This window comes from Loxodonta africana, chromosome 8 (assembly GCF_030014295.1).
Source record: "Loxodonta africana isolate mLoxAfr1 chromosome 8, mLoxAfr1.hap2, whole genome shotgun sequence".
NCBI classification, from domain to species: domain Eukaryota; kingdom Metazoa; phylum Chordata; class Mammalia; order Proboscidea; family Elephantidae; genus Loxodonta; species Loxodonta africana.
In genome coordinates, this window is record NC_087349.1 from 87,054,743 (window position 1) to 87,078,570 (window position 23,828).

At 44.9% G+C, this 23,828-nt stretch overlaps 1 protein-coding gene across 3 annotated transcripts in view; it reads left to right on the plus strand.

Annotated features, from left to right (window-relative positions):
- Positions 1–353: 353 nt before the first annotated feature.
- Positions 354–23,828, plus strand: part of SNX10 (sorting nexin 10) — a 103,830-nt gene continuing 80,355 nt past the window's right edge. Inside the window, exon 1 of one of the 3 annotated variants that reach the window (XM_023544332.2) lies at positions 354–435. In XM_023544332.2, the coding sequence (XP_023400100.1) occupies positions 369–435 (67 nt within the window). In that variant the 5' untranslated portion in view covers positions 354–368. Of the gene's footprint in view, positions 436–5,183; positions 5,262–21,939; positions 22,447–23,828 lie in introns of those variants that run through there. The other 2 variants (XM_003407065.4, XM_064290099.1) reach the window with 2 other exon arrangements.

Genomic DNA, 23,828 nt, shown 5'->3' on the forward strand with positions numbered 1-23,828 from the left:
CTCAGTGGTTTGGCAGTTATATAATGATGTAGTTTGGCAGTTACACAATGATGTAATTTGGTGGTTATGTAATGAGGTAGTCATCTTGCACGGTGTGATTTGATGTGATCAGCCAATCAGTTGTAAGGGAAGTCTCCTCGGGGGTGTGTCCTGCATCCAATATATATATGGACGTTCTGGCAAAGCTTGCTTGCTTAGTCTGGATCCTGCATCTGGCTCACCATTATCTGACCTCCGGTTCTTGGGACTTGAGTCAGTGGCCTGCCGTATTGATTACAGATCTTGGGATTCATCATCCTCCGCAGGCTGTGAGCTAGTAAACTTCTGTCTTACCAGCTGCTCTTGGGTTCATCAGCCTCTGCAGTTACATGTGTCAGAAGCTTCCAGCCTTACTCCTGACCTATGGACTTGGGACTTGCCAGTGTCTACAACTTCGTGAGTTATTTCCTCTAGATAAATGTCTGTCTCTCTCTGTATATACGCTTCACTGGTTTTGCTTCTCTAAATAACCCAGCCTAAATTTTTTTTTAAGACAGAGAGTGTCTGTGGTGGCATAGTGGTTAAGTGCTACGGCTGCCAACCAAAGGGTTGGCAGTTTGAATCCTCCAGGCCCTCCTTGGAAACTTTATGGGGCAGTTCTACTCTGTCCTGTAGGGTTGCTATGAGTCGGAATTGACTCGACGGCACTGGGTTTAAGACAGCGTGATATTAATGATATTGTTCAATAATTTCTGCATCCTGTTGGATCACCTTTCTTTGGAATGGGCACAAACATGGATCTCTTCCAGTAGGTTGGCCAGGTAGCTGTCTTCCAAATTTCTTGGCATGGACGAGTGATCGCTTCCAGTGTTGCATCTATTTATTGAAACATCTCAATTGGTATTCTGTCAATTCCTGGAGCCTTTTTTTTTTTTTTCCGCCAATACCTTCAGTGCAGCTTGGATTTCTTCCTTCAGTATCATTAGCTCTTGATCATATTTTACCTCCTGAAACAGTTGAACATTGACCAATTCTTTTTTGTACAGTGACTCTGTGTTTTCCTTCCATCTTTTAATGCTTCCTGCATCGTTCAATATTTTGTCCATAGAATCCTTCAATATTGTAACTCAAGGCTTGAATTTTTTCTTCAGTTCTTTCAGCTTGGGAAATGATGAGCATATTCTCCCTTTTTGGTTTTCTAACTCCAGGTCTTTGCACATTTCATTCTAATACTTTGTCTTCTTGAGCTACCTTTGAAATCTTCTGTTCAGCTCTTTTACTTCATTACCACTTCCATTCACTTTAGCTCCTTTTCTCTCATGGATTGAATTGTGTCCCTAAAAAATATGTGTCAACTTGGTTAGGCCATGATTACTAGTAATGTGTGGTTGTCCTCCATTTTGTGATTGTAATTTTATGTTGAGAGGATTAGGTGGGATTGTAACACCACCCTTACTCAGGTCACCTCCCTGATCCAAGGTAAAGGGAATTTCCCTGGGGTGTGGCCTGCACCACCTTTTATCTCTCAAGAGATAAAAGGAAAGGGAAGCAAGCAGAGAGTAGGGGACCTCATACCACCAAGAAAGCAGTACCAGGAGCAGAGCATGTCCTTTGGACACTGTGTCTTTGTGCCTGAGAAGCCCCTTGACCATGGGAAGATTGAGGACAAGGACCTTCTTCTGCAGCTGGCACAGACAGAAAGCCTTCCCCTGAAGCCGATGCCCTGGATTTGGACTTGTAACCTACTAGACTGTGAGAAAATAAATTTCTCTTTGTTAAAGCCATCCACTCGTGGTATTTCTATTATGGCAGCACTAGATGACTAAGACAGCATTTGGTACCGAAAGAGAGGGGTGCTGCTCTAACAGATACCTAAAATGTGGAAGCAGTTTTGAAACTGTGAATGGATAGAGTTGCGACAGTGGCAGAGGACTAGTTCAGCAGAGAACCTGCAGTGGCAGAGAACCAGCAGCAGCAGAACCAGGAGACCAGCATGAGATGGCACTGGGGCACACCCAAGGAGCGAGAGAGCTGAGTGCCTGTGTGCAGGAGGCTTCTTGGAGGAGTAGGGATGCCTCCAGGCACTTATCAGTGAAGCTAGGCTTGCCGACCCATGGAGCCAGAGAGCTAAGTGCCTGTGTGCAAGAGGCCTTCTGGTGGAATGGAATGCCTCCAGGCATTTATCGGTAGAGCTACAGAGCTTTGGAACATTTGCCCCAGCAGAGCAGATGCGGGCATGAGGCCCGAGGAGCCAAGAGGCCAAGAAACCAGGAAGCAGAAGCTGAAGAGACAACACAAGAAGCCGAGCTGCCTCAGTCTCGAAAGGTAGGGCCATGACCTCAGGGGTTTCAGAGGGTGTAGCCGTGGCCTCTGGTGTTTCTAAGAGTGGACTTGCCACTCAGAGGGACTAGGAGAATGGTGTGTCTAAAGCCAAGGGAGCAGAGTTGCTGTCCCAGGGCCAAGGGTTCTCCACTCAGAATCTGGAGAATGTGGCCAATACCTAGAGTCTGGAGGGCAGGGTCATTGCATAAATTGTCTCGGAGAACAGAGGATTATTTTCAAAGCTTTGCGGGCTAATGTATTGTGGTCTGCTGACTTGCTTGGTGCCTATTATGCCTTCCTTCCCTTCAGTTTCTCCCATTTGTCATGGAAATGTCTAGCTTGTGCCTATTCTGCCATTGTACCATTGGAAGCAGATAACTTGTATTCTAGATTTCACGGTTGAGGAATTTTTGGATTTTGGACTTGGAGTTAAGACTTTTGCTGTGATATGATGGGGTGAATGTGTTTTGCATATTACAAGGATGTGATTTTTTGGGGGCCAGAGGGTGGAATGTCATGGATTGAATTGTGTCCCCTAAGAAATGTGTCAGCTTGGTTAGGCCATGATTGCCAGTAATGTGTGGCTGTCCTCCATTTTGTGATTGTAATTTTATGTTGAGAGGATTAGGTGGGATTGTAACACCACTCTTACTCAGGTCACCTCCCTGATCCAAGGTAAAGGGAGTTTCCCTGGGGTGTGGCCTGCACCACCTTTTATCCCTCAAGAGATAAAAGGAAAGGGAAGCAAGCAGAGAGTGGGGGACCTCATACCACCAAGAAAGCAGCACCAGGAGAAGAGTGCGTCCTTTGGACGCTGTGTCTTTGTGCCTGAGAAGCTCCTTGACCATGGGAGGATTGAGGACAAGGACCTTCCTCCAGAGCCCACAGAGAGAGAAAGCCTTCCCCTGGAGCTGACGTCCTGAATTTGGACTTGTAACCTACTAGACTGTGAGAAAACGAATTTCTCTTTGTTAAAGCCATCCACTCGTGGTATTTCTGTTATGGCAGCACTAGATGACTAAGACATTTACATTCAAGAGCAACTTTCAGAGTCTCTCCTGACATCCATTTTGGTGTTTTTGTTCTTTTTAATTACCTTTTGCTTTTTTCACGTGTGATGTCCTTAATGTCATTCCACAACTCGTCTGGTCTTCGGTCATTAGTGTTCAATATGTAAAGAATAGTGTTGAAATATATTCTTAGAGATGATCTCTAAATTCAGGTGGGATATACTCAAGGTCATATTTTGGCTTTCTGTTAGGGTCATAATTTTAACAGATATTTAAATGACTTTCCATAGAATCTCCAAGGCTTTATCTGCTGCTCTGTCTACAGTTGTAAGGTCCTGCTCTTGGCAAGTTCAGAAAGATTTTAATTTTGCAGACTCTCTTAGTGTCTTAGGGGGCAGTGGTGGTTCAGTGGTAGAATTCTCACCTTCCCTGTGGGAGACGCTGTTCAATTCTTTGCCAATGCACCTCATGCATAACCGTCGCCTGTCTGTAAGTGGTGGCTTTTGCGTTGCTATGATGCTGAACAGGTTTCAGTGGCACTTCCAGACTAAAATATACTAGGAAAAAAGACCTGGGAATCTACTTCTGAAAATCAGTCAGTGAAAACCCTATGGATCACAGCAGTCCAATCTCCAACTGACCATGGGGTAACACAGGACCAGGTAGCATTTGGTTCCCTTGTGCACCGACTCCCCATGATTTGGGTCGGGACTCCATGGCAGCTATCAACAACTCAGTATCTTAGGCTCGTGCAGCATTTCGTTTTCCAGCCAATGCTTTTCCTTGTGGAGCATAGGGGCGAGAATTTGAAAAATATACTTAAATTTTATTTTCAGAAGTGATCATGTTTGCATCTACTTGTGTGTTATGACTTGGCTGCAGTCATAGGAAATTCAACGTCAGTGATTCATGATCCAGTGGTGCAAATCCAGGATCCAGATATTAAGATACGACATTGTAGATTTAGAAGTTTTGCTACGCAAAATCAACTTCGGTGTGGAGCGTATCCGTCATGTTATATTTCCAGGTGGGCCTGCCGTGGCCCCCAACAATCGTCTGGAGCAGGCTGTGTCTAATGGGATAACTGGTGCTTCAGAAATGAAGTGTTAGGTAGTCACCCATCAGAAGCTTAAATGACCTCATAACGCGTTTTTTTTTTTAATGCGTTGAGGTTTTCCAGCAAAGGGGTGTGTCAGACCTAGCCTAAGGTTCTATTTGGGAATTGGCTTACTGATTCAGTCCTCTTGGCGGATCTCATTTATTTCCCCCTCCCAAACGTTTTATTATGCAGAAATTTCAAAATTCAGAAAAATTGAAAGAATTGTACAGGAAACACCCATATGCCCACGACCCAGATTTTTATTAACATTTTATTATATTTGCTTGTCACAGATCTGTCCATCTCTATCTCTTTCTCCACCCATCATTAAGGTCCCTCCACCCATCATTAAGAATTCCAGGGGATGCTGCTTGCACACCTTCAGCTTCAGCGTCCGGGCAAGTGGGGGTATTTCCTCCCTAACCCGATTTCCGGGTCGAAGGAGGCATAGTCGCGGCACCAGAGCGCGGCGGGCCCGCCGGCAGTTCCGCCCATAGCCCCAGCCGCGCCTGCTGGGGGTCCGCTTCGTCTCCTGCGCGGCAGGAGGGCGGGGCGCAGCGGGCGTCCCGAGGCCACAGCTGGGCTGGAGGGTGTGGTCCCGGCTGGCGGTGGAAGCGGGAACCCTGGCGGCCAGACGCGGCAGTCACACGCGGGAGGCGGACGCTGAGCGCGGGCACGGGCGCGGACAGCTACGTGCGCGGGGAGCACGGCGCTGCGCTCGTGTGCGCTCCTGTGAGCTCGTCGCCGCAGCCGCCGCGCCTTTGAGTCAGCAAACTCCGCCGCCGGTTCGCCAGGCCGCCTGCCCGCCGGCGCTGCCCTGCCCGGCCCTGCCCCGCACTGAGAAGCGGCCGGTAAGTGAGAGGAGACCTGTCGGGGAGGACTCTTTTGCACTGCCTGGGCTGGGGACCGCGGCCGGAGCGAGCCGGTCGCTTTTTCCATTTCAGAGGCGCGGGGCCCTTCTACCCGCATCTAGGTGCCGGTTCCCTGCGGGCCCCGGAGAGGTTTGGGTCCCTTGGGATTGGATCCAAGAAGGTGACTCCTTTCCAGCTGAGGTGTGCAGGGGAGAAAGAAGTGGGTTTGTCGGACCAAGGGAGGGCGATGCAAAGTATTGGTCCAGGGGTTCATTTGCTAAAAAGACACCCCAGGGAGAGGGGGTGGGGTAGAGGTGGAACCCTGAATTCTAGAAAAAGTGCTGTGGCATCTTACACCAGATTGGGTTTGGGTAGGTGGTTTTTTTTTTTTTTTTTTAAATTTATGAAACGGCAATTTTGAGTTTAGAAATTAGGAGGAGGTGGGCAGGGTTTTGTGTGTGTGTGTGTGTGGGATTGAGGGAAAAGGCCCGAGAGAAAATCCACGTTGACTACCATGCCAGGGTAGGTGACACGGGAAATCAACGGCCTTGCTCTTCAGTTCTGGATGAATCATGCTACTCTAAAATGACACGGAGTATTGACGGGAATAGTCTCTGGAAACGTAGAGCAACATGTCCTGCTTTAAAGAAAGGGCTTCTATCCCTGCAAGACACGTTTACCTGTAAGAATAATGGAATTAGACATTTAGAGCAGGAAAGAGGCCTTCACGGGATATCGTTCTAATCTTTCATTTTACAGACAGGGAAACCGAGGCAGGGGGAGGGGCGTGTCTTGACTAGGGTCTTTCAGCCAGATGGGAGGAGAAACAGGCCTCCAACCTGGTGGTCTTCTGATTCCTGCCCCGGAATTCTCTGTACCCTTGGTGGGTGGAGAGAGGGGAGGGTTTTGGAATGCATACACTCCCTCCACTCTAGGAGTTGGCTGGTCCCTGAGAGGGTGAGGTGGAGGACAGTGTGGACAGGGGACTCTCATCCAGTGGCCAAGCTGGGACAGGGTCCTCAATAGGACAATTGGGGTGAGGCGAGGGGCCCCTGAGGTGTTCCTGCCTTGCGTACAGTGATCAAGGGAGGCAGACTCATTCTAAGGCCTGTATACACTTGGCCTTTTTTTTTTCTTAAAAGGATGTGCCTACTTTTAGGTTGACTAGCAGCACTGTCCTAAATATACAAAAATAAAATGCATGAAGTAAATATATGAAGATGTGAAATAACGTGATTAGCGTTGACTTGTATTCCCTGATTGTTCTGTTTCCTCTGTCAGTCCTTTCATCTCACTTTGGGGTTACCATCTCAGTGGTGAGGAAATTGGTGTTGAAAGAAGGATGTGCTCAGGCTGACACATTTCCTCCTGGCAACCCCTTGAGTGCTATTCCCCCCCCACCACTCTGGGGTGTGGTAGGCACTTCCTCTTATTTAACCTCCAGCTCGGTTTCCTAAAAATAGAAATAAACACCTTTATTCTTTTTCAGATAAAAATGTATTAATTAAAGGCAAACTTGTGTGTTCTACTACAGCTAGTCTGCATGACTTTGGAGCACTCTTGATATCTTTTTTCAGCCTGAGGGTCTCTTCTGCCGTTTTGAAGGGTTCACTTTGCTAGCCAAGCTTTTGTGGGAAATGGCTTCTTTTTCCTCTTCTGCTGTCAGGTCTGTGGTTTAACAACTACTTGTGAAGGGTAGAGAACTAGCTGGTTGAGACCATGGCCCAGGCAGGCTTTCATTTCCAAGAGTGGTAAAGAAGGGCTTTTGGCCAAGGTCCTGGTTCACAGCCATGGACAATCTTCTAAATTTTGGGTTGTTATCACCACCCATAGTCTTTCTCTTACTAATCTGGTGAGTATGAATTAGATTCGATTTTTCCTAAGCTTTGTTTAAATAAGAGATTGTATGAGGTAGTGGCTACAACTTCTTGTTTCAGACCTATCTAAGCCAAAATCTCCACACAGTCATTTGCTACCTGAAGTTCTGTAGCAAGGCACTTAACTTTAATAGATCTGAGTTATTCTTTCTTGAAAAATAAAAAAAGGGTGATGATAATTCTCACCTCTCAGGATTTTTAATAATAATAGCTGAGATTTAGTGAGCTCCTACTATGTGTGAAGAATTGTGAGAAGAGTTTTTAATGTGGTAATCTCATTAATCTTCACAGCACATTTATGAAGCAGGTTCTGTTATTGTCGTCAGTTTACATCTGGGGAAGCTAAGCCCTGAGGATGTTTATGACGTCCCTAAACTCCTCAGCCTAGAGTTTTAACCACCTGGCAGATGTGTCCCAGATTTCTGTAAAAGCCAATAATTATTTAGGACTCTGTGTTCCAGGCCCTGTTTCAAGTGCCCGATGTATATTAACAACCCTTGAGATAGGTACTGTTGTACAATTTTTTCACAAATGAAGAAACTGAGGCATGGATAGCAAGGTCAGATAAATGGTGGGATGGAGATTTGAATAAGGCAAGCTGGGTCCAGAATCAGTGTGCTAAGACCTCAATCAAGGACAGCTCTCATTGGTGCTTTCATTTATTTGTCCCTAAATAACCACACATCCCTGCCCCCACCAGTGTCTGCAAAGGATGTGCTTTCAGTTCTCTGAATGATTCAGCTTTGCTTGAGCTTTCATGATTCTCTCTACATTCCTGTTGTATTCTGCCATTTTTAAAAGCTTGTCTTCATGTGTTAGGCCTTGGCGATCCTGACCCAAGGGATACAGAGATAGGCCTTAAGGGGTCTGTGGACCCCTAAACATGTATGATTTCATAGTCATGTGCAAATGTGCATTAGTTTGGGGAGGGTTTCCACAGCTTTTGTCGGATTCTTAAACGATCACACATGGTGGAAAAAAAGGTTAGTAATGACTTTTGTATTTCAATAATCTGATTTTACAAATGAGGCGACCACGCTCCAGCAGAAAGGCAGATATGACTTAATCTGAACTACACAGCTAATTAGAGGTAGAAAGAAGACTAAAGCTCAGGTCTCCTGACTTCTAGTTTCAGATTCTTTCCATCACACCGCAGTAATTCCCTTTGGCATAAGTGGTGTCCCCTGAAAAAATTATAAAACACCAACAGACTTGCTCACGCCCCACTTTCCCATGAGGCTGCCCAGCATGTGAGAAACCAGCACAGCTTCCTGGAAGCTGCCATCACAGTACAACATTCTTGGTATGTTCTCTCTTTAGCAGAGCCACTTTTCCACAATTTTAGATGGGCAACTGTGGCTCTTTAGCCAGGAGGATAAACAGTGCTTGGGAGAAAAGAGGAGAGAGTGAGAACATGCCTGAGGTGAGGTACAAGGAGGGTGTTCTGACCTCCTGGTAGAATTGTAGTGCTGGGAAATTTTTGCTTAGCAATTAGTAACGTCAGATAAAATTCCATGAAGTCCGAGGATTCTGTGTAATGTGTGAATCACTCCTGAAGTCAAAATCCCTTAATTTAGAAGAACGTTTTCCTCGGATTACCTTGTCTTTAGCATTAAAGGAAACCCTGGTAGCATAGTGGTTAAGTGCTACGGCTGCTAACCAAAGGGTCAGCAGTTCGAATCTGCCAGGCGCTCCTTGGAAGCTCTATGGGGCAGTTCTACTCTGTCCTATAGGGTCGCTGTAAGTCAGAATCGACTCCATGGCACTGGGTTTGGTTTTGGTTTTGGTTTTAGCATTAAAAAACAACCAACCAAATAAACAAAAAACCACGTTCGTTTCTCCATTCACATTTATTTCCTGGGTATAGAGCAAGACTCTAGTCCTGTTATACTTTCACTGGTGTTTTCCTTAACATACCCCTACCTCCACCCTCACGTTCAAAACAAAACAAAACCCCATTGCCATCAAGCCTATTCGGACTCATAGCGACCCTATGGGACAAAGTAGAACTGCCCCATAGGACCCGCTGGTGGATTTGAAATGCCTACCTTTTGCTTAGCAGCTCAGCTCTTAACTACTGTGCCACCAGGGCTCCAATCCCACATAGTGAACGTCTAACCTGGGCCTTCTGGCCTTAACAGTCCAGATCTCATATTATTCGCCTGTGTATGCAGAGTTGAAAACATGTATGTTTTCTTGCAGTCAAGAAACCCTGCTCCTTAATAGTGGAACTGACCATGATCTACAGAAGTGTTGTATTTCTAGCTGGAGTAGATGTCTCAGTTACCTGGTGCTACTGTAAAAAAAAGCACCACAAGTTGGTTTTCTTTAGGGACCAAGAATCCATTTTCTCACAGTTCTGGAGGCTAAAAGTCCAAATCAGGATATCAGCCATGTCGATTCCTTCTGTGAGCCTCTCTCCTAGCTTCCGGTGTCTACTGGCAGTCCTTGGCCTTCCTTTGCTTGTCGACAGGTCCTCACAGATGGGCCTCTCTTCCCCCTGTGTGTGTCTCTCTCTCTGTTCTGCTCTTTTAATAAGACACCGCTCAGAAGGGATTAGGTTTAAGACTCTGAATCCCTGATATGTCTTCATTAACATAGCAAAAGAAAACCCCTATTTCCAAACAGGGTCATATTTACAGTACAGGGGTCAACCAATAAAAACCCAGTGCCATCATGTAAATTCCGACTCATAGCGACCCTATAAGGCAGAGTAGAACTGCCCCATAGAGTTTCCAAGGAGCGGCTGGTGGATTCTAATTGCCGACCTCTTGGTTAATAGCCGTAGCACTTAACCGCTACGCCATCAGGGTTTCCTAGTACCGGGGTTAGGACTTTTATATTTCTTTTCAGGGAACACGGTTCAGTCCATAACAATGCTTTTGATCCCCCCCCCCCCCCGCAGCAGCCTGGATACCCTTAGAATATAAGAAACGAACATTTTACCTCCAAACTTTAAGTCTTGAACCCCTTTCTGGTTCAGACTGACAGTTCCCAATTAAATTCCTATTAGCTGCTAAGGCACCCTTCATCAGAGAGCCCTGGATCCTGGGGATGGAAGAACAGAAAAGGGGTGAGGGGAGGTAAAGGGGATACCGAAGGACAAAGACGGACTGCCTAGGACCAGTCTTATGCCCAATGTTTGCAATAGAGTTTTCTAATTTGTTTCCAGGCACATTTTATGTTTATTTGGCATGATGACATGTTTTAGGAAAGACAGGGAGACCAACATCTCTTCAGTACTTAGTGTGCACTGCATGCTGCCTGGCACTTTGATTTACATGATTTCAATTAATCCTATGAAGTAAGGGTTATCAATTATACCTGTTTTCTATGGTTCAGAGCTCTTTCATGACTTGAACAAGTGGCAGAGTCTGGATTTGAGCCCACAGCCGATCCTGTGCCTGTTTTTTTTCAGTGCTCTGTGTTAAGGTTCCCAGCATTGTTTGGATTTAGGGCTGAGAGGGCATTCTCACTGATAAAACTGTCAAGGAAAAATTTAAAGAACAAAATGGGGTAGGTTGTTAGATATAGGTCTTTGAGGTTCCCACTCGTGATCCTCAAATGTATTTCGTGTAGGTTATAAAAGACTAATTATGGGGTGGGGTTATCATACATTTTTTCACTCACATCACAGGCCACAAGGGCTTTGTCCTGGTTTATTTACAAAAACCATGAAGTAGATGTAAAATTTCTGAGCATTTTAGCTTTGAGATCAGTGGTGGAAGGTTATTCTTGTTTCCCACCTCTGTCCCCATCTCAGGTGCGCATTTCCCTTCTTTGTGCCTCTTTATGCATCCTGGATTCTGCACCGTTCCTACAGCATTTGGCCGTGGTTCCCTGGGTATCAGAGGAAACATGAAAATAAACAGCTTAAGCCTTGTGGGCTCTGTACCTTACATGACTGTCATCAGTGTGGGGCACTTGCCTGACGTGACCTTAGGAGCCACCTCCTTTGAATGCAGGAGACAGACCCTACCCAGCCTGACACCAGCAATGACAGTGGGAGCCGCCACCTCTGCAGACCCAAGAGGAACCCACATTAGCACTGTTGTTTTCCGTTCAGATAGCCTCCATCTGCCAGTGGATTCCTGTGATAAAATGAAATGACTTAAAGGGTTAATAAGGCCTCTTCTTGCACACTCCTCGCACAGCTATCTCTCAAGCTCAGTATAAGTCGAACTGCCCATCTATCTACCAAGCTATCTACCAAGCGCAGCCTGGGACCCTTGTAGGGTCTCTTACCCATCTTGTGTCTGTGTTCTTATCCTTTGTTTTCACCGCAGGTCTTCTTTTTGACTTAGTAAACCCATTGCTGTCAAGTGGATTCCAACTCATAGTACACCCATGATTTTCTGGTCCTCCCTACTCTGGTTTCTGTGACCAATTTTGCTTCAAGGCTTGATCTTGGAGCTCAGAGGCTGGGGTTCTGACCCCATCAAGCCCAATTTTACCATCTCTACCAGTTGCTGTAAAGTCACTTCTGACTCATGGCAACCCCATGTGTGTCAGGGTAAACTGTTCTTCGTAGGGTCTTCAGTGCCTAGTTTTATTGGAAGTAGATCACCAGGACTTCATTCTGAGACACCTCTTGGTGGACTTAAACTGCCAGCCTTTCAGTTAGCAATGAGCCTCTTAACTATTTGCATCACCCAGGGACTCCTAGCCATCTCTAGGCAGAAGCTGTTTTTGATAATCTTAGAAAGAGCAAACCCTAAATAAAGGAAGGTCAGATCAAGGTAATACTTTTACTTGGATTCTCCTCAGCTAAAGCTAGCTGCTGAGAGTTAGAAATGTATTAGCTTCAGCGTTGTCAGGGGCAGATCACCTAAGGACTTTGAACGGTTTTACCACTATTCTTTCAAGACTTACAGTATTCTTCTTCTTTTCTTTTTTTTTTTTATTGTGCTTTAGGTGAAAGCTTACAGCTCAAGATAATTTCTCATACAAAAATTTATACACATATTGTTATGTGACCGTAGTTGCAATCCCTATAATGTGACAGCACACTCCCCCTTTCCACCCCACATTTCCTGTGTCTGTTCAACCAGCTCCTATCCCTTTCTGCCTTCTCATTCTGCCTCTGGACATTTAGTCTCGTTTATCTACTTGAACTAAGAAGCACACTCTTCGTGAGTATTATGTTTTATAGTCCAGTATAATCTTTGAAGAGTTGGCTTCAGGAATGGTTTTTGTTTTTTGTTAACAGAGACTCTCGGGGCCATGTCTTCTAGGGTTCCTCTAGTCTCAGACCATTAATTCTGGTCTTTTTACGTGAATTTGAGTTCTGCAGCACACTCTTCTGCTCCATTAAGGTCCCTCTGTTGTATTCCCTGTCAGGGTGGTTATTGGTGGTAGCTGGGCACCATCTAGTTCTTCTGGTCTCAGGCTGTTGGAGTCTCTGGTTTATGTGGCCCTTTTGTCTCTTGGGCTAATATTTTTCTTGTGTCTTTGGTGTTCTTCATTCCCTTTGCTCCAGATGGGTTGCGACCAATTGATACGTCTTAGATAGCTGCTTGCAAACTTTTAAGACCTCAGATGCCACCCACCAGAGTGGGATGCAGAACATTTTCTCAGTAAAATTTGTTATGCCAGTTGACCTAGATGTCCCCCAAAACCATGGTCCCCAGACCCCTGCTCCTGCTACTCTATCCCTCGAAGTGTTTGGTTGTGTCCAGGAAACTTCTTAGCTTTTGGCTTAGTCCAGTTGTGCAGACTTCCCCTGTATTACGTGTTGTCGAGACTTAAAATATTCTTGCTAATTAATTTATTTTATGCTTTAGCATGGTTATGAGGGACAGAGACCCCCTGAAGTTAACTTCGGCTGAGGGGACCTATTGTAAGGGTAAGAAAAGCCAGTTGCTGTTGTTGATTCTGACTCATAGCAACCTTATAGGACAGTAGAACTGCCCCATAGGGTTTCCAAGGAGCAGCTGGTAGATTTGAACTGTCGACCTTTTGGTTAGCAGCTGTAGCACTTAACCACTGTGCCACCAGGGTTCCTTTATTGTGAGGATACCACAGGCAATCTTCAAGGCAACTGTTTAGAATTGAAAGTCAGAAATAGAAGTTGTCCTTTCCTTCATTTCTCAAGGATTGTGAGGTCTCTAACTCCCCTTCTCTGCCCTTGCGTTCTCCCTGGGTTTTCTCTGCTCAAAATGGCTAGCCTGTTCCTGACTTCAAAGGTTTTCCTTTCACGTGTTTATCGCCCTCTGATATAGCCTCTCAACCTCTTCTCACCCCTACCCCCCTCTTTTTTTTTCCTCTGTGACACAAAACTCAGTTTTTCCTCTGCTTCTCTGGCCACTTCCTCTCTGCTCCCCTACTTGCTCCTCTTTTCCCCTGACTCCTCCAGTTGGCAGCTCCTCAAGGCCTGTCCTGGTTCTCTTTCTTGTTTCTGCACTTTCTCCCTAAATCAGTGTTTTTCAACCTTTATATGCAGCAGAATCCTCTGGGAAGCTTGTTTTAGCAGCTGTCACTCTCTACATATTGTAGTTCGGTAGGTCTAGGGGAGACCTCGAATCTATATCTTAATTCCCCAGGTGATCCAGATTCAGTGACAAGCGCTGGACAAGCTGGTTTTATTTATTTCCATGACTTTAAGTATCATCAGTAAACCTCTAACTCCTTGATGCATGTCATGGATTGAATTGTGTCCCCCCAAATATGTGTCAACTTGGTTAGATCATGAGTCCCAGTACCATGTGGTCCATTTTGTGATCTGATGTAATTAGCCTCCATTTTGCGATGTGTTACGAATCTTGGCTTATGTGCCTGTGCTTATGGTCCCATTTGGGAGTGAGTTGTCTGTTACGATAATGAGGCAAGATTAGGATGGGGTATACCTTGAGTCACTACGTTACTACAGGGTGTGATTCAAGTTACCACCCTTACCCCAGTCACCACTCTTACCACCTTTATTAAGTCAGGCCCTTACTTGAGTTACACCTTTTATCTTACAAGAGATAAGGAGAGAGAAGCAATCAGAGATAGGGACCTCAGTACCGCAAGAAGAGACAGGAGTGGAGCTTGTCCTTTGGACCCAGGGTCCTTGCACTGAGAACCTTCTAGAACCAGTAGACACAGAGAGCTGGAACACCAGAAACAGTGCAAGATAGAGAGAAGTGGCAGCAGAATTAGGAAACCGGTGCAAGACAGTGTGGGAGCCAGCCCACGGGGTGAGAGAACTGAGTGCCTTCAGGCAGGTGGCTTCTTGGCAGAGTGGGGTGCCTCTGGGTGCTTATCAGCTGAGCTAAAGAGCTTTGTAACACTTGTCCCGGCTGGGCCTGGGCAAAGGCCAGGCTGAGGGGTGGAGAGCGAGAGAGAGGCCCTTCTGCAGACATGGCTGAGAAGAGGCTGTCGTGATGACTGTGGGCCTTTCTCCAGAGTTGACAGAGAAAGCCTTTCCCGCAAGTCAGCACTCTCAATTCAGACTTCTAGCCTCCTGAACTGTGAGAAAATAAATTTCTGTTTGTTAAAGCTATCCACTTGTGGTATTTCTATTATAGCAGCACAAGAGGACTAAGACAATGCAAATATTCAGCCCTCTATTCAGAGTCCAGGTATGTAACGTTGAATTTGACCGTGACCCCTTAGGTGTGTCACAGACATCTCGAATTAACTAGCCGAGCCCTGTTGGTCATCACCTCCTTAGTTTGTAGGGACTAACGTTTAGACAGTTTGGGGGCCCTCTTTACAAAAAAAACTATCAAGTTCTGAATACGAAATGAGATAACAGACAGGACCATGGAAGTTTGTGTGGATGCTTTCCTTCTCTGCCTACACTTTCTCCCCAAATACATTCTTCTCCTGCCTTCCTCATCTACATAAATGTTTACTGCCATCCAGTCATATGTTCAGGCCAGAAACCCAGGGGCCATTTGTTGTCTTCACCCCATTTCCAAGTCATCATAGATTCTTGGTTGCTTCTCCCATTTGGTCCATTTCTCTTCCTGCTCTCCTTCCCCCTTAGTTCAGGCTGCCTGTGCTCTTTGCATATTAGCTTCTGATCTAGTCACTATCCTGCCACTTTGGTGCCCTCCCATCCAGTTTCCCAAGGGCAGCCACAGTAGTCTGTTAAAGAAAGGAAATTAGAGCATGTCCCTCCGCTGACTTGCTTAGTCCAACATGTAGATTGGATCATCTGTATAATGGCTGTGACTGGTGGGAGGGCCAGAGGTATGGGGTGGATGAAGAGGGTCAGGGAGGGATCACACTGTAAGTTTGACCTTCTGGGGGCCAGTTTTGGAGAAGTAGGGGTGTGTCTGGGGAGGTACACCAAAATCGTCAACTGCCAGTTGTTTAAGTCTTAGCTTACCATCTTTCATGGGAAGAGCTTGGGTGCTGTGTAAGACTTGTGAAGCAGAAACAAAGCAGGGCTGATGTCCCTTAATTCTTTGCTTTTAAATGCATCCCTGTGGTATTTAGATGGTAAATAGTAAAATCAGTCTATGCCTAATTACTTTCGGGGAAGAAGGACACATTCTCTCTTAACCCAGGTGTCACCTGCAGCCTCTTGTTTCTTAAAACAAAAAACCAGTTGCTGTTGTGTCGATTCTGACTCATGGTGATACCTTGTGTGTCAGGGTAGAGCTATGCTTCATAGGGTTTTCAGTGGCTGATTTTTCCAAAGTAAATCACCAGGTCTTTTTTCTGAGGTGCTCTGGGTGACAAGAACCACCAGCTTTTCATTTAGCATCAAGCCCCTTAACAGTTCTCCTCCTCCTCCTTAGAGAACTGATTGTTGTTGCTGAGAATAAATCCAAAGTTGTGCTTCAGTTTTGCTAATTCCCCAGGTTGGGAGTGAAGGAAGGCTTATTTGCTCTTCAGGTTCCCACGTCCTGAGTGGTGTTTCTGTTTTTCCTTGGCGGAGGTAGTCCACCCCCACCACATGTTTTGTTGGTTCAGGAGACTTCACTAGGTTAAGTGGAGAAGTCATGTTGTGGGGGTGCTGGCCTTCTACTGTCTCCTGGGTCCCTCTCTGCATCTGTCATTCCAGCTTCTCATTCTCTCCCCCTCACTTTCTCAGATTCTTTGACCTCTTTCATAATGGATGCTCCTCAGTTCCTCCTTTCAACTTACAAACCCAACCTGATTAAAGTGCAAAGTACAGAACAAAGGGTTTTGTAGATAAGGGATCCACAAGCTTTGGAAATTACCTATTTCACTATGATTACCTTGCTTTGGGTCTTTTTGGGATGATTACCTTCTCCTTCCTCCTTGATATAGCAGCTCTTCTTATTGTAGAGTGGCATTTGGAAGAGCTGAGAGAAGGAGCGCTGTTCCTCTGCACCCACAGGTGGCCACCTCGCTACTGTCGCTCTAGGTTCCCATAGATCTAGGTTCTGATGTCTCTGAGAACATGACTTTTTATCTGCTTTTCTATAGGTGATCAAGGAGCCCTGTGCAGTAGTTAAGAATTCAGCTGCTAACCAAAAGGTCAACAGTTCAAATCCACCAACTACTCCTTGGAAACCCTGTGGGAGAGTTCTACTCTGTCCAGTAGGGTCTCTATGAGTCTGAATGGACTCAGTGGCAACGGGTTATTTATGGGTTATCAGACCTTGAGAAACTGGGCTCCTCCAGCCTGAATGCACATAATTTACTCTGATTTATTATCAGAAGCAGACTGGATGCTGGCTTTTCCTAATCAGGTCATTTCCTTGATGGTTGGGAAACCTTGAAAATTATGACCTCTGTTTTGAGAACTTTGCCACACTGAGTGTGTAGACAGACACATGTCCGACGCCCTTGAGTTACAGTCAATACTTCTGGTAAGTATAGTTTAAGGAATAATAACTTGGCATTTACACCACTTTTTAAAGGACTTTCTGTGTGTCTTGTTTTAGCCTTCTTGGATCAAGATCGGACATTGAACATCGACGAGTAAATGATCAGACTGCTGTAGTGAATGGTTTGACACAAGTGGGCTGAGTTTCAGAGCAGACAGATTTAAATACCCTGCTTCTGTGTATATCACTATCCCACCTGACAAAGCAGATACTTAGAGAAATATTATTTTTAAAGGAATAAGTTTCTTTCTCTCTTTATCAGGAGAAAGAAACCTCCGTATTTTTCACCTCAAGGGCCTTGGAAAAGTTGAGGATGGATAAGGAACAAGACACTAGGCATGTGCCTTCAAGCTTGCTCATTTGATCTTTGCAGCAGTCCCATGAGATTGGTAATTAATTATCCCCTCTTTACAAATGAGGAAACCGAGGCCCAGAAGGATTAAATGATTTCCTTCAGCAAAAGGCAGATTAACAATTCACAGTATAGCTGTTAAAAGCTGCCTGGCTTTTAACAGCTATACTGCCTTTCCTATCCACTGTGTAGTTCCTACTCATATAGGTGACAACCTTTGCTTAAAAGCGAAGTTTTCTTTTCTTGCGTACCTCTCAAATGACTTGCCAGTTCTTCAGATTTGGACTGCTGTCATGTTGGCTATATTTAAACTTGACCAGTAGATCACAATCCTGTGGTTCTTGCTCTCTTAAGTAACTGAAAACTGCCTCCCCAGCTGCAGTTCTTTGCAGTAGAGGCAGTGAGCCTGGTGGAAAGATTGTTGTTTCCAGAGTGTTGCAGTGCTTTTCTTTAAAAGGAACTTTAGCACTCAGTTTAGAGTAGGAACGTTTTACTGTAGAATTTTTCTTTAATCTCCATACTTATACCCTTTTCTTATCCAGTCCCAAACTGTTCTCCAACTGTCTAAGACTGTTCCTTGTGGATGTCCTATATCATCCTAATATGTTTCCAGCATATTCTCTTACCTCCAAAAGCAGGCCCGCCTCTCCAACTTCCTCCTCTTGCTGGTGACACCACTCTTCTTCCAGTCACTGGCCTTTGAGTCATCTTTGACTTTCTTTCTCCATCATTCCCTGGGTCTGTGCATTCCAGCAGTACCCTCATGAAGCTCTTGACCTGTAATTTATCTCCCTGCAATATATCCTCCACACCGCCCCCCCCCCCAGGTGACTCACTGAAATCATGTCAGGCTTCCACTTACTACAGCCCTGTCTTCTAGTAGGACAAAAGTCCAAATTCCTCTTCTTGTCATTCAGGGACTTCCCTGCCCTAGAATGCCCATAGCAGCCCTTCCAGACTTACCTCACAGTATTCTGCCAACCCAGGCCCTCTATTCCTGGGGATTTGGGCCTCTCACTTCTCTTAAAGGCATTGTTGTTGTTAGGTGTCATTGAGTGGGTTCCAACTCATAGTGACTATATAGGACAGAGTAGAACTGCCCCATAGTGTTTCCAAGGAGTGGCTGGTGGATTTGAACTGCCAGCCTTTTGGTTAGCAGCTGAACTCTTAACCACTTAGCCATCAGGGCTCCCTCAAAGGCATTAGGAACTTAAAAAAAAAAAAAAACTCAAACCAAACCATTTGCCATCAAGTTGATTTCAACTGATGGGGAACCCATGTGTGTCAGAATAGACCTGTGCTCCATAGAGCTTTCAATGGCTGATTTTTTGGAAATAGTTTGCCAGCCCTTTCTTCTGAGGTGTCTCTGTGTGGGTTCAAACAGCTAGCCTTCCAGTTAAGCGCTCTGTGGCTCTGCCAGGACTCCCTCCATAGACGTTGTGCGCCATGGAGTGGATTCATAGCAACTTCTTAATTACCCCAGGCTGGTTCTGTTTTATCTGGTTGTCCCACTGCAAGTTTCAAGGACTAGTGAAGTCCTGTCTTTCCCATGAAGCCACTCCTCTCTGTTCTCCTATTTCTGGTAGCCCTATCATCACTGCTATTTCTTTTAGCACTTACAGTGAGCTTTATATTATAAGGGAACTGCCTGTGTCTTGGCTTCTTCAGGAATGCAAGGTCTTAAAACTCAGGGAGTATTACTTAACCATTAAAAAAAATCCCTTAGCCAGGTCCTAACCCAGTAGGCTCCCAGTGATTATGTTCTGAATTGCATCACCATTGGCCTCCAGTTATCCTTGGGTGTTCTTATGGCTGATGACCTCGGGCAGGTTTGTCCTGTGAACACAATACACTTTTCTCAGTATTACTTTGTTTTTGAAGATGAGAAAGTCATCCCCTGCTTCATATCCAGGCAGAACTCTGCCTCTCCCCATCTCAAATCCCCAAAGCATTTGAGCCATTAATAACTCAGTTTATTGGTTGGTGTTATCCACTCATTGCTGTCCTTTAAGTGTTGATTTCTCAGGATATAGCTTGGATGCTGTCATGGATTGAATTCTGTCCCCCCAAAAATGTGTGTATCAGTTTGGCTGGGGCCATGATTCCCAGTATTATGTGGTTGTCCTCCATTTTGTGATTGTAATTTTATGTTAAAGAGGATTAGGGGGGATTGTAACACCCTTATATCCCTGATCCAAGGTAAAGGGAGTTTCCCTGAGGTATGGCCTGCACCACCTTTTGTCTTACAAGAGATAAAAGGAAAGGGAAGCAAGCAGAGTTGGGAACCTCATACCCTGGGTTCCTGTGTGGAGAAGCTCCTAGTCCAGGGGAAGATTGATGAGAAGGACCTTTCTCCAGAGCTAACAGAGAAAGAAAGCCTTCCCCTGGAGCTGATCCCCTGAATTTGGGCTTCTAGCCTACTAGACTGTGAGAAAATAAAATTCTCCTTGTTAAATCCATCCACTTGTGGTATTTCTGTTATAGCAGCACTAGAGGACTAAAACAGAAGCCTTGTTAGATGTAGAGGATACAGTGTGGTAAGGCTCTCCTGCGTCTGTCTACCTGGATTCCGATCCTGGCTCTGTCACTTACTAGCCAGGTTACCTTAGGCCCTGTTTGCTTATTGGTACAATTAGGGTAATAATAACACTGGCTTGTGGAGTTGTTGGGAGGATTAGATGAGATAATGTACTTTGCAAACTTCACACGGTGCCTGGCACGTGGGAAGGAATTATTTTTAGTTTGATTGTTATTTTTGATTACTCATGTTGCTGGGTGAAAATCCCAGATTTTGCTTGGTGTGTCTTGTTATAGCCAATAAACAAGAGGCCAAGGTGGGAGATCAGAAAGACTTATTTCCTTGTACAAGAAAAGGAGCAATTGGGGCTGCAGCCTCCAAGACTGCTGGCATGCAGCTTGGGGAGGTGGGCTTTTACAGAGAGCAGGCAAGGAAATGCAAATTTATGAATATTCAGGATCAACCTTCACACAGGCACTCAGAGCTTGGGGATGACTATGCATTTTCTTTAGACAAGTGTTTGATCCCCCAGGATGGAGGAAGGGATGAATTTTTCTTCATTAGGATGTTAAGCCTCCACCCAGAGGGGGGTTGAGGCCATCTATGGCCAGTTGTGTGGTTATCTTGTCAAGGAGAATTTCAGAAGAAAGGGTGGCTTATTCTGCTCGGTGTAGGAGGATAAGTCAGCACTGTCTCTTAGAAGGGTTGGGCTCTGAGGCTGCCTGCCTCACTAATGGCTTAATTTTAACATTATTCCCCAATATCATCCTCCACCATCCAGTGGAGTTAGGTCAGGAGGAAAAACAGAAAAAAACAGAAGGCATGTTGTCTTCAAGGCATTTATTCTACCCTTGGCTGTTTTTTTTTTTTTTTGGCTGTAGCTGGCTAAAAGGTTTCTTTTCTCAAAAGGTAAATGATTAACCATGAGCAAGAGGAGGTGAGCTGGCGGGAGAGGCAGGGTAGAGGAAGCATGATATAGTTATGCTTATACTTGACCCTGATGTTGCTTTTAGTTGGGACTCATTTAATCAAATTTAACTTACCCAGTGTTTAAAGTTATATGTATGCCAGGCACTGTGCTACAGTGACAGAGCATGAACGATTTGGACAAGATCCTCGCCCTTATGGAACTCATACTCCTTGGAGAGGACAGACAATACATAGGAAGAGAGATTAATAGATAAAAATAATACGGACTATGATAAATTCTAAGTAGAAGGATAGAGCGTAGTCTGCTTTAGTGGGTAGTTAGGGAAGGCCTCTCTGAGGAGGGGATGTTGGAACTGAGACGTGGAGGATGGGAAGGAGCCTCCTTGGTGCTTTGGATGGGGAAGATTGGAAGGGGAAACATCAGAGGGAGCAAGAAGCACAGAGGCCCTGTAATGGATTAAATTGTGGCTCCTGAAAATACGTGAATCCTAACCCCTATACTTGGTGGATGTAATCCTGTTTGGAAATAGGGGTTTCTTTGTTATGTTAATTAGACTGTACTCACACAGGGTGAGTTCTAAATCTAATGACATCTGAGTTATGAAAAAAGCAGATTAGACACAGAGATACATACATACACACTGGAGAAGACAGAGGCCATAATGAGGATCTCTGAGGAACGAAGAAATACCTGGGGCTACCAACAAGGAATCAACGTGGCCTTTGGACTTTTAGCCTTTGGAATTGTGAGAAAATACATTTCTGTTCTTTAAAGGTGACTGCTTGTGGTATTTCTGTATTTCTGTTACAGTAATACCAGAACAATGAGATGAGGAACCCTGGTGGTGCAGTGGTTAAGTGCTTGATTCCTAACCGAAAGCTTGGCGGTTCAACCCACCCAGCGGCTCCTTGGGACAAAGACCTGATGATCTGCTCGTAAGGATTATAGGCTAGGAAGTCCTATGGGGCACTTCTGCTCTGTTGAATGGGGTCACTGTGAGTTGAAATCGAGTTCACAGCGCCTAACAACAAGAAGAGGAAACTCGGACAGGCCCTGAGATGGGAAGTTTAGGAACTGACCTGGTTAGTGCAACTGGAAAGAATGAGCCTGCAGAAGTGTTAAGATGAGGTTGGTTGGAGAAGAGGACCATGTGGCTTGTCTGGATTGTACAAATTACCTCTAGAATAGTGGTCTTCGAAATTTTTCCATCATCAACACACCTGAGGGGGTGTGGGATGTGCTCCTGGGTGGGACTGTTGTGGGGGTGGTCCTCAGGGAAGGCTGGTGTAATGGACTGAATTATGTCCCCCCAGAAATGTGTGTATCAATTGGGCTGGGCCATGATTCCTGGTATTGTGTAATTTTCCTTTATGTTGTAAATCCTGCCTCTGTGACGTTAAAGAGGGAGGATGGGCAGCAGTTGGGTTAGTGAGGCACAACACGAAGTCCACAAGATTGGATTGTGTCTTGAGGCAATCTCTTGAGATGTAAAAGAAAGAAGCTAGCAGAGAGACAGGGGGACCTTATACCACCAAGAAAGCAGTACTGGGAACAGATCCTGTCTTTTTGGACGTGGGGTCCCTGCCCCTGAGAAGCTACTCCATCAGGGGAAAATTGATGACAAGGAATCTTCCTTCAAAGCCGACAGAGAGAGAAAGCTGTCCGCTGGAGCTGACACCCTGAATTTGGATTTGTAATCTACTAGATTACGAGAGAGTAAGTTTCCCTTTGTTAAAGCCATCCACTTGTGGTATTTCTGTTATAGCAGCACTAGATGACTAGGACAGCTGAGGTTTGTGTGATTTGAAAAGGGCCCCAGGTGATTTGGATGGCCCTCACCTTCTCTTCCTCCCCTAATTGATAAGCAGTTGCCCTTCATACTTGACTCAGAATCCTTGGGAATCTGGAGACATCTACGTCTCTTTTTAATTAAATTTTGCAGGGTAATATAGGCACACTAGAAGAACATAGAATACTGTTAATTGATGAGAACATCGGAACGGATATTTAAGGATGAGTCATTGTTTAATTGGGTCACAGTGTGACCCACTTGAATCAATACTGTTTTGGATAGAAAATTATTATCCACATTTTTAGAAAGTTATTTAGAAATGACTTCAGAGATGACCTTTAAGATTTTATTGCACGCGGATGTCGACCCTTTGTTGGGAGGCAGCGCAAGGTAGAGGAAAGAACAACTTCCGGCATTCAGGACTCCTGAGTTTCCGTCCAGACCACACATGTGGCTTTGGGCTGTAATTTAACCTCTCTGGGTGTTGTATTCTGTAAAAGAGGGCAAAGAAGTCCTGCCTTGTCTGCCTTACTGTCATGGATGGGACAGTGCTTTATAAACTTCAAGGTAGCAGAAAATAAAATTTACTTTAAAACAATTAAATGTCATCTGCATAACAGTAACTCATATGGCCAGGATTTAATTCGTGAGGATAGAACAGAGCATTTCACTGCTCACAGATGACTGGTCTCTAGAAGAATCTAAAAGAGAATGGTTTTATAACTTTGGAGTTTAAGAGTGGTCTTTCCTAGCAGACATAAAACCTAGCAGCCATAGGAAAAGATTGATAAAATCTACCCCCTTTAAAAAAAAAAAAAAAAATCAGCATAGAAAAAAATCACTGTCAGCAAAATAAAAGATTACAAGTCAGAAAAATATATTTGCACTCTATATAATGGATTAGGGACTGATTTCTCTGATGCATAAAGAACTCCTACAAATCAATAAGAAAAAAAAAAAAGAGAATTCTATGGAAAAACAGCCAAAGGATAGGAACAAACGATTCATGTAAAAGAAATTATAATGGCTTTTAAACTCATGGTAATGGTTAACTTCCCTCATTATTTAAGAATGCCAATTAAACTGTACTGAAATGTGTCGCATTTTACCTAGTTGAGATTCTCAAAGATAAAAAATGTTTAAACCAGCCATATTTGACATGATGTGGGAAAACAGAATACACCTGGGTGAATATGTATTGCTTCCCTGCAGAGGGCATCTTGCCAACCTCTGACAGAGTTACTGATTCACTTGATCTTACTGGACCCAGCTGTCCCACCAAGAGAAATGTATCCTCTGGATATAC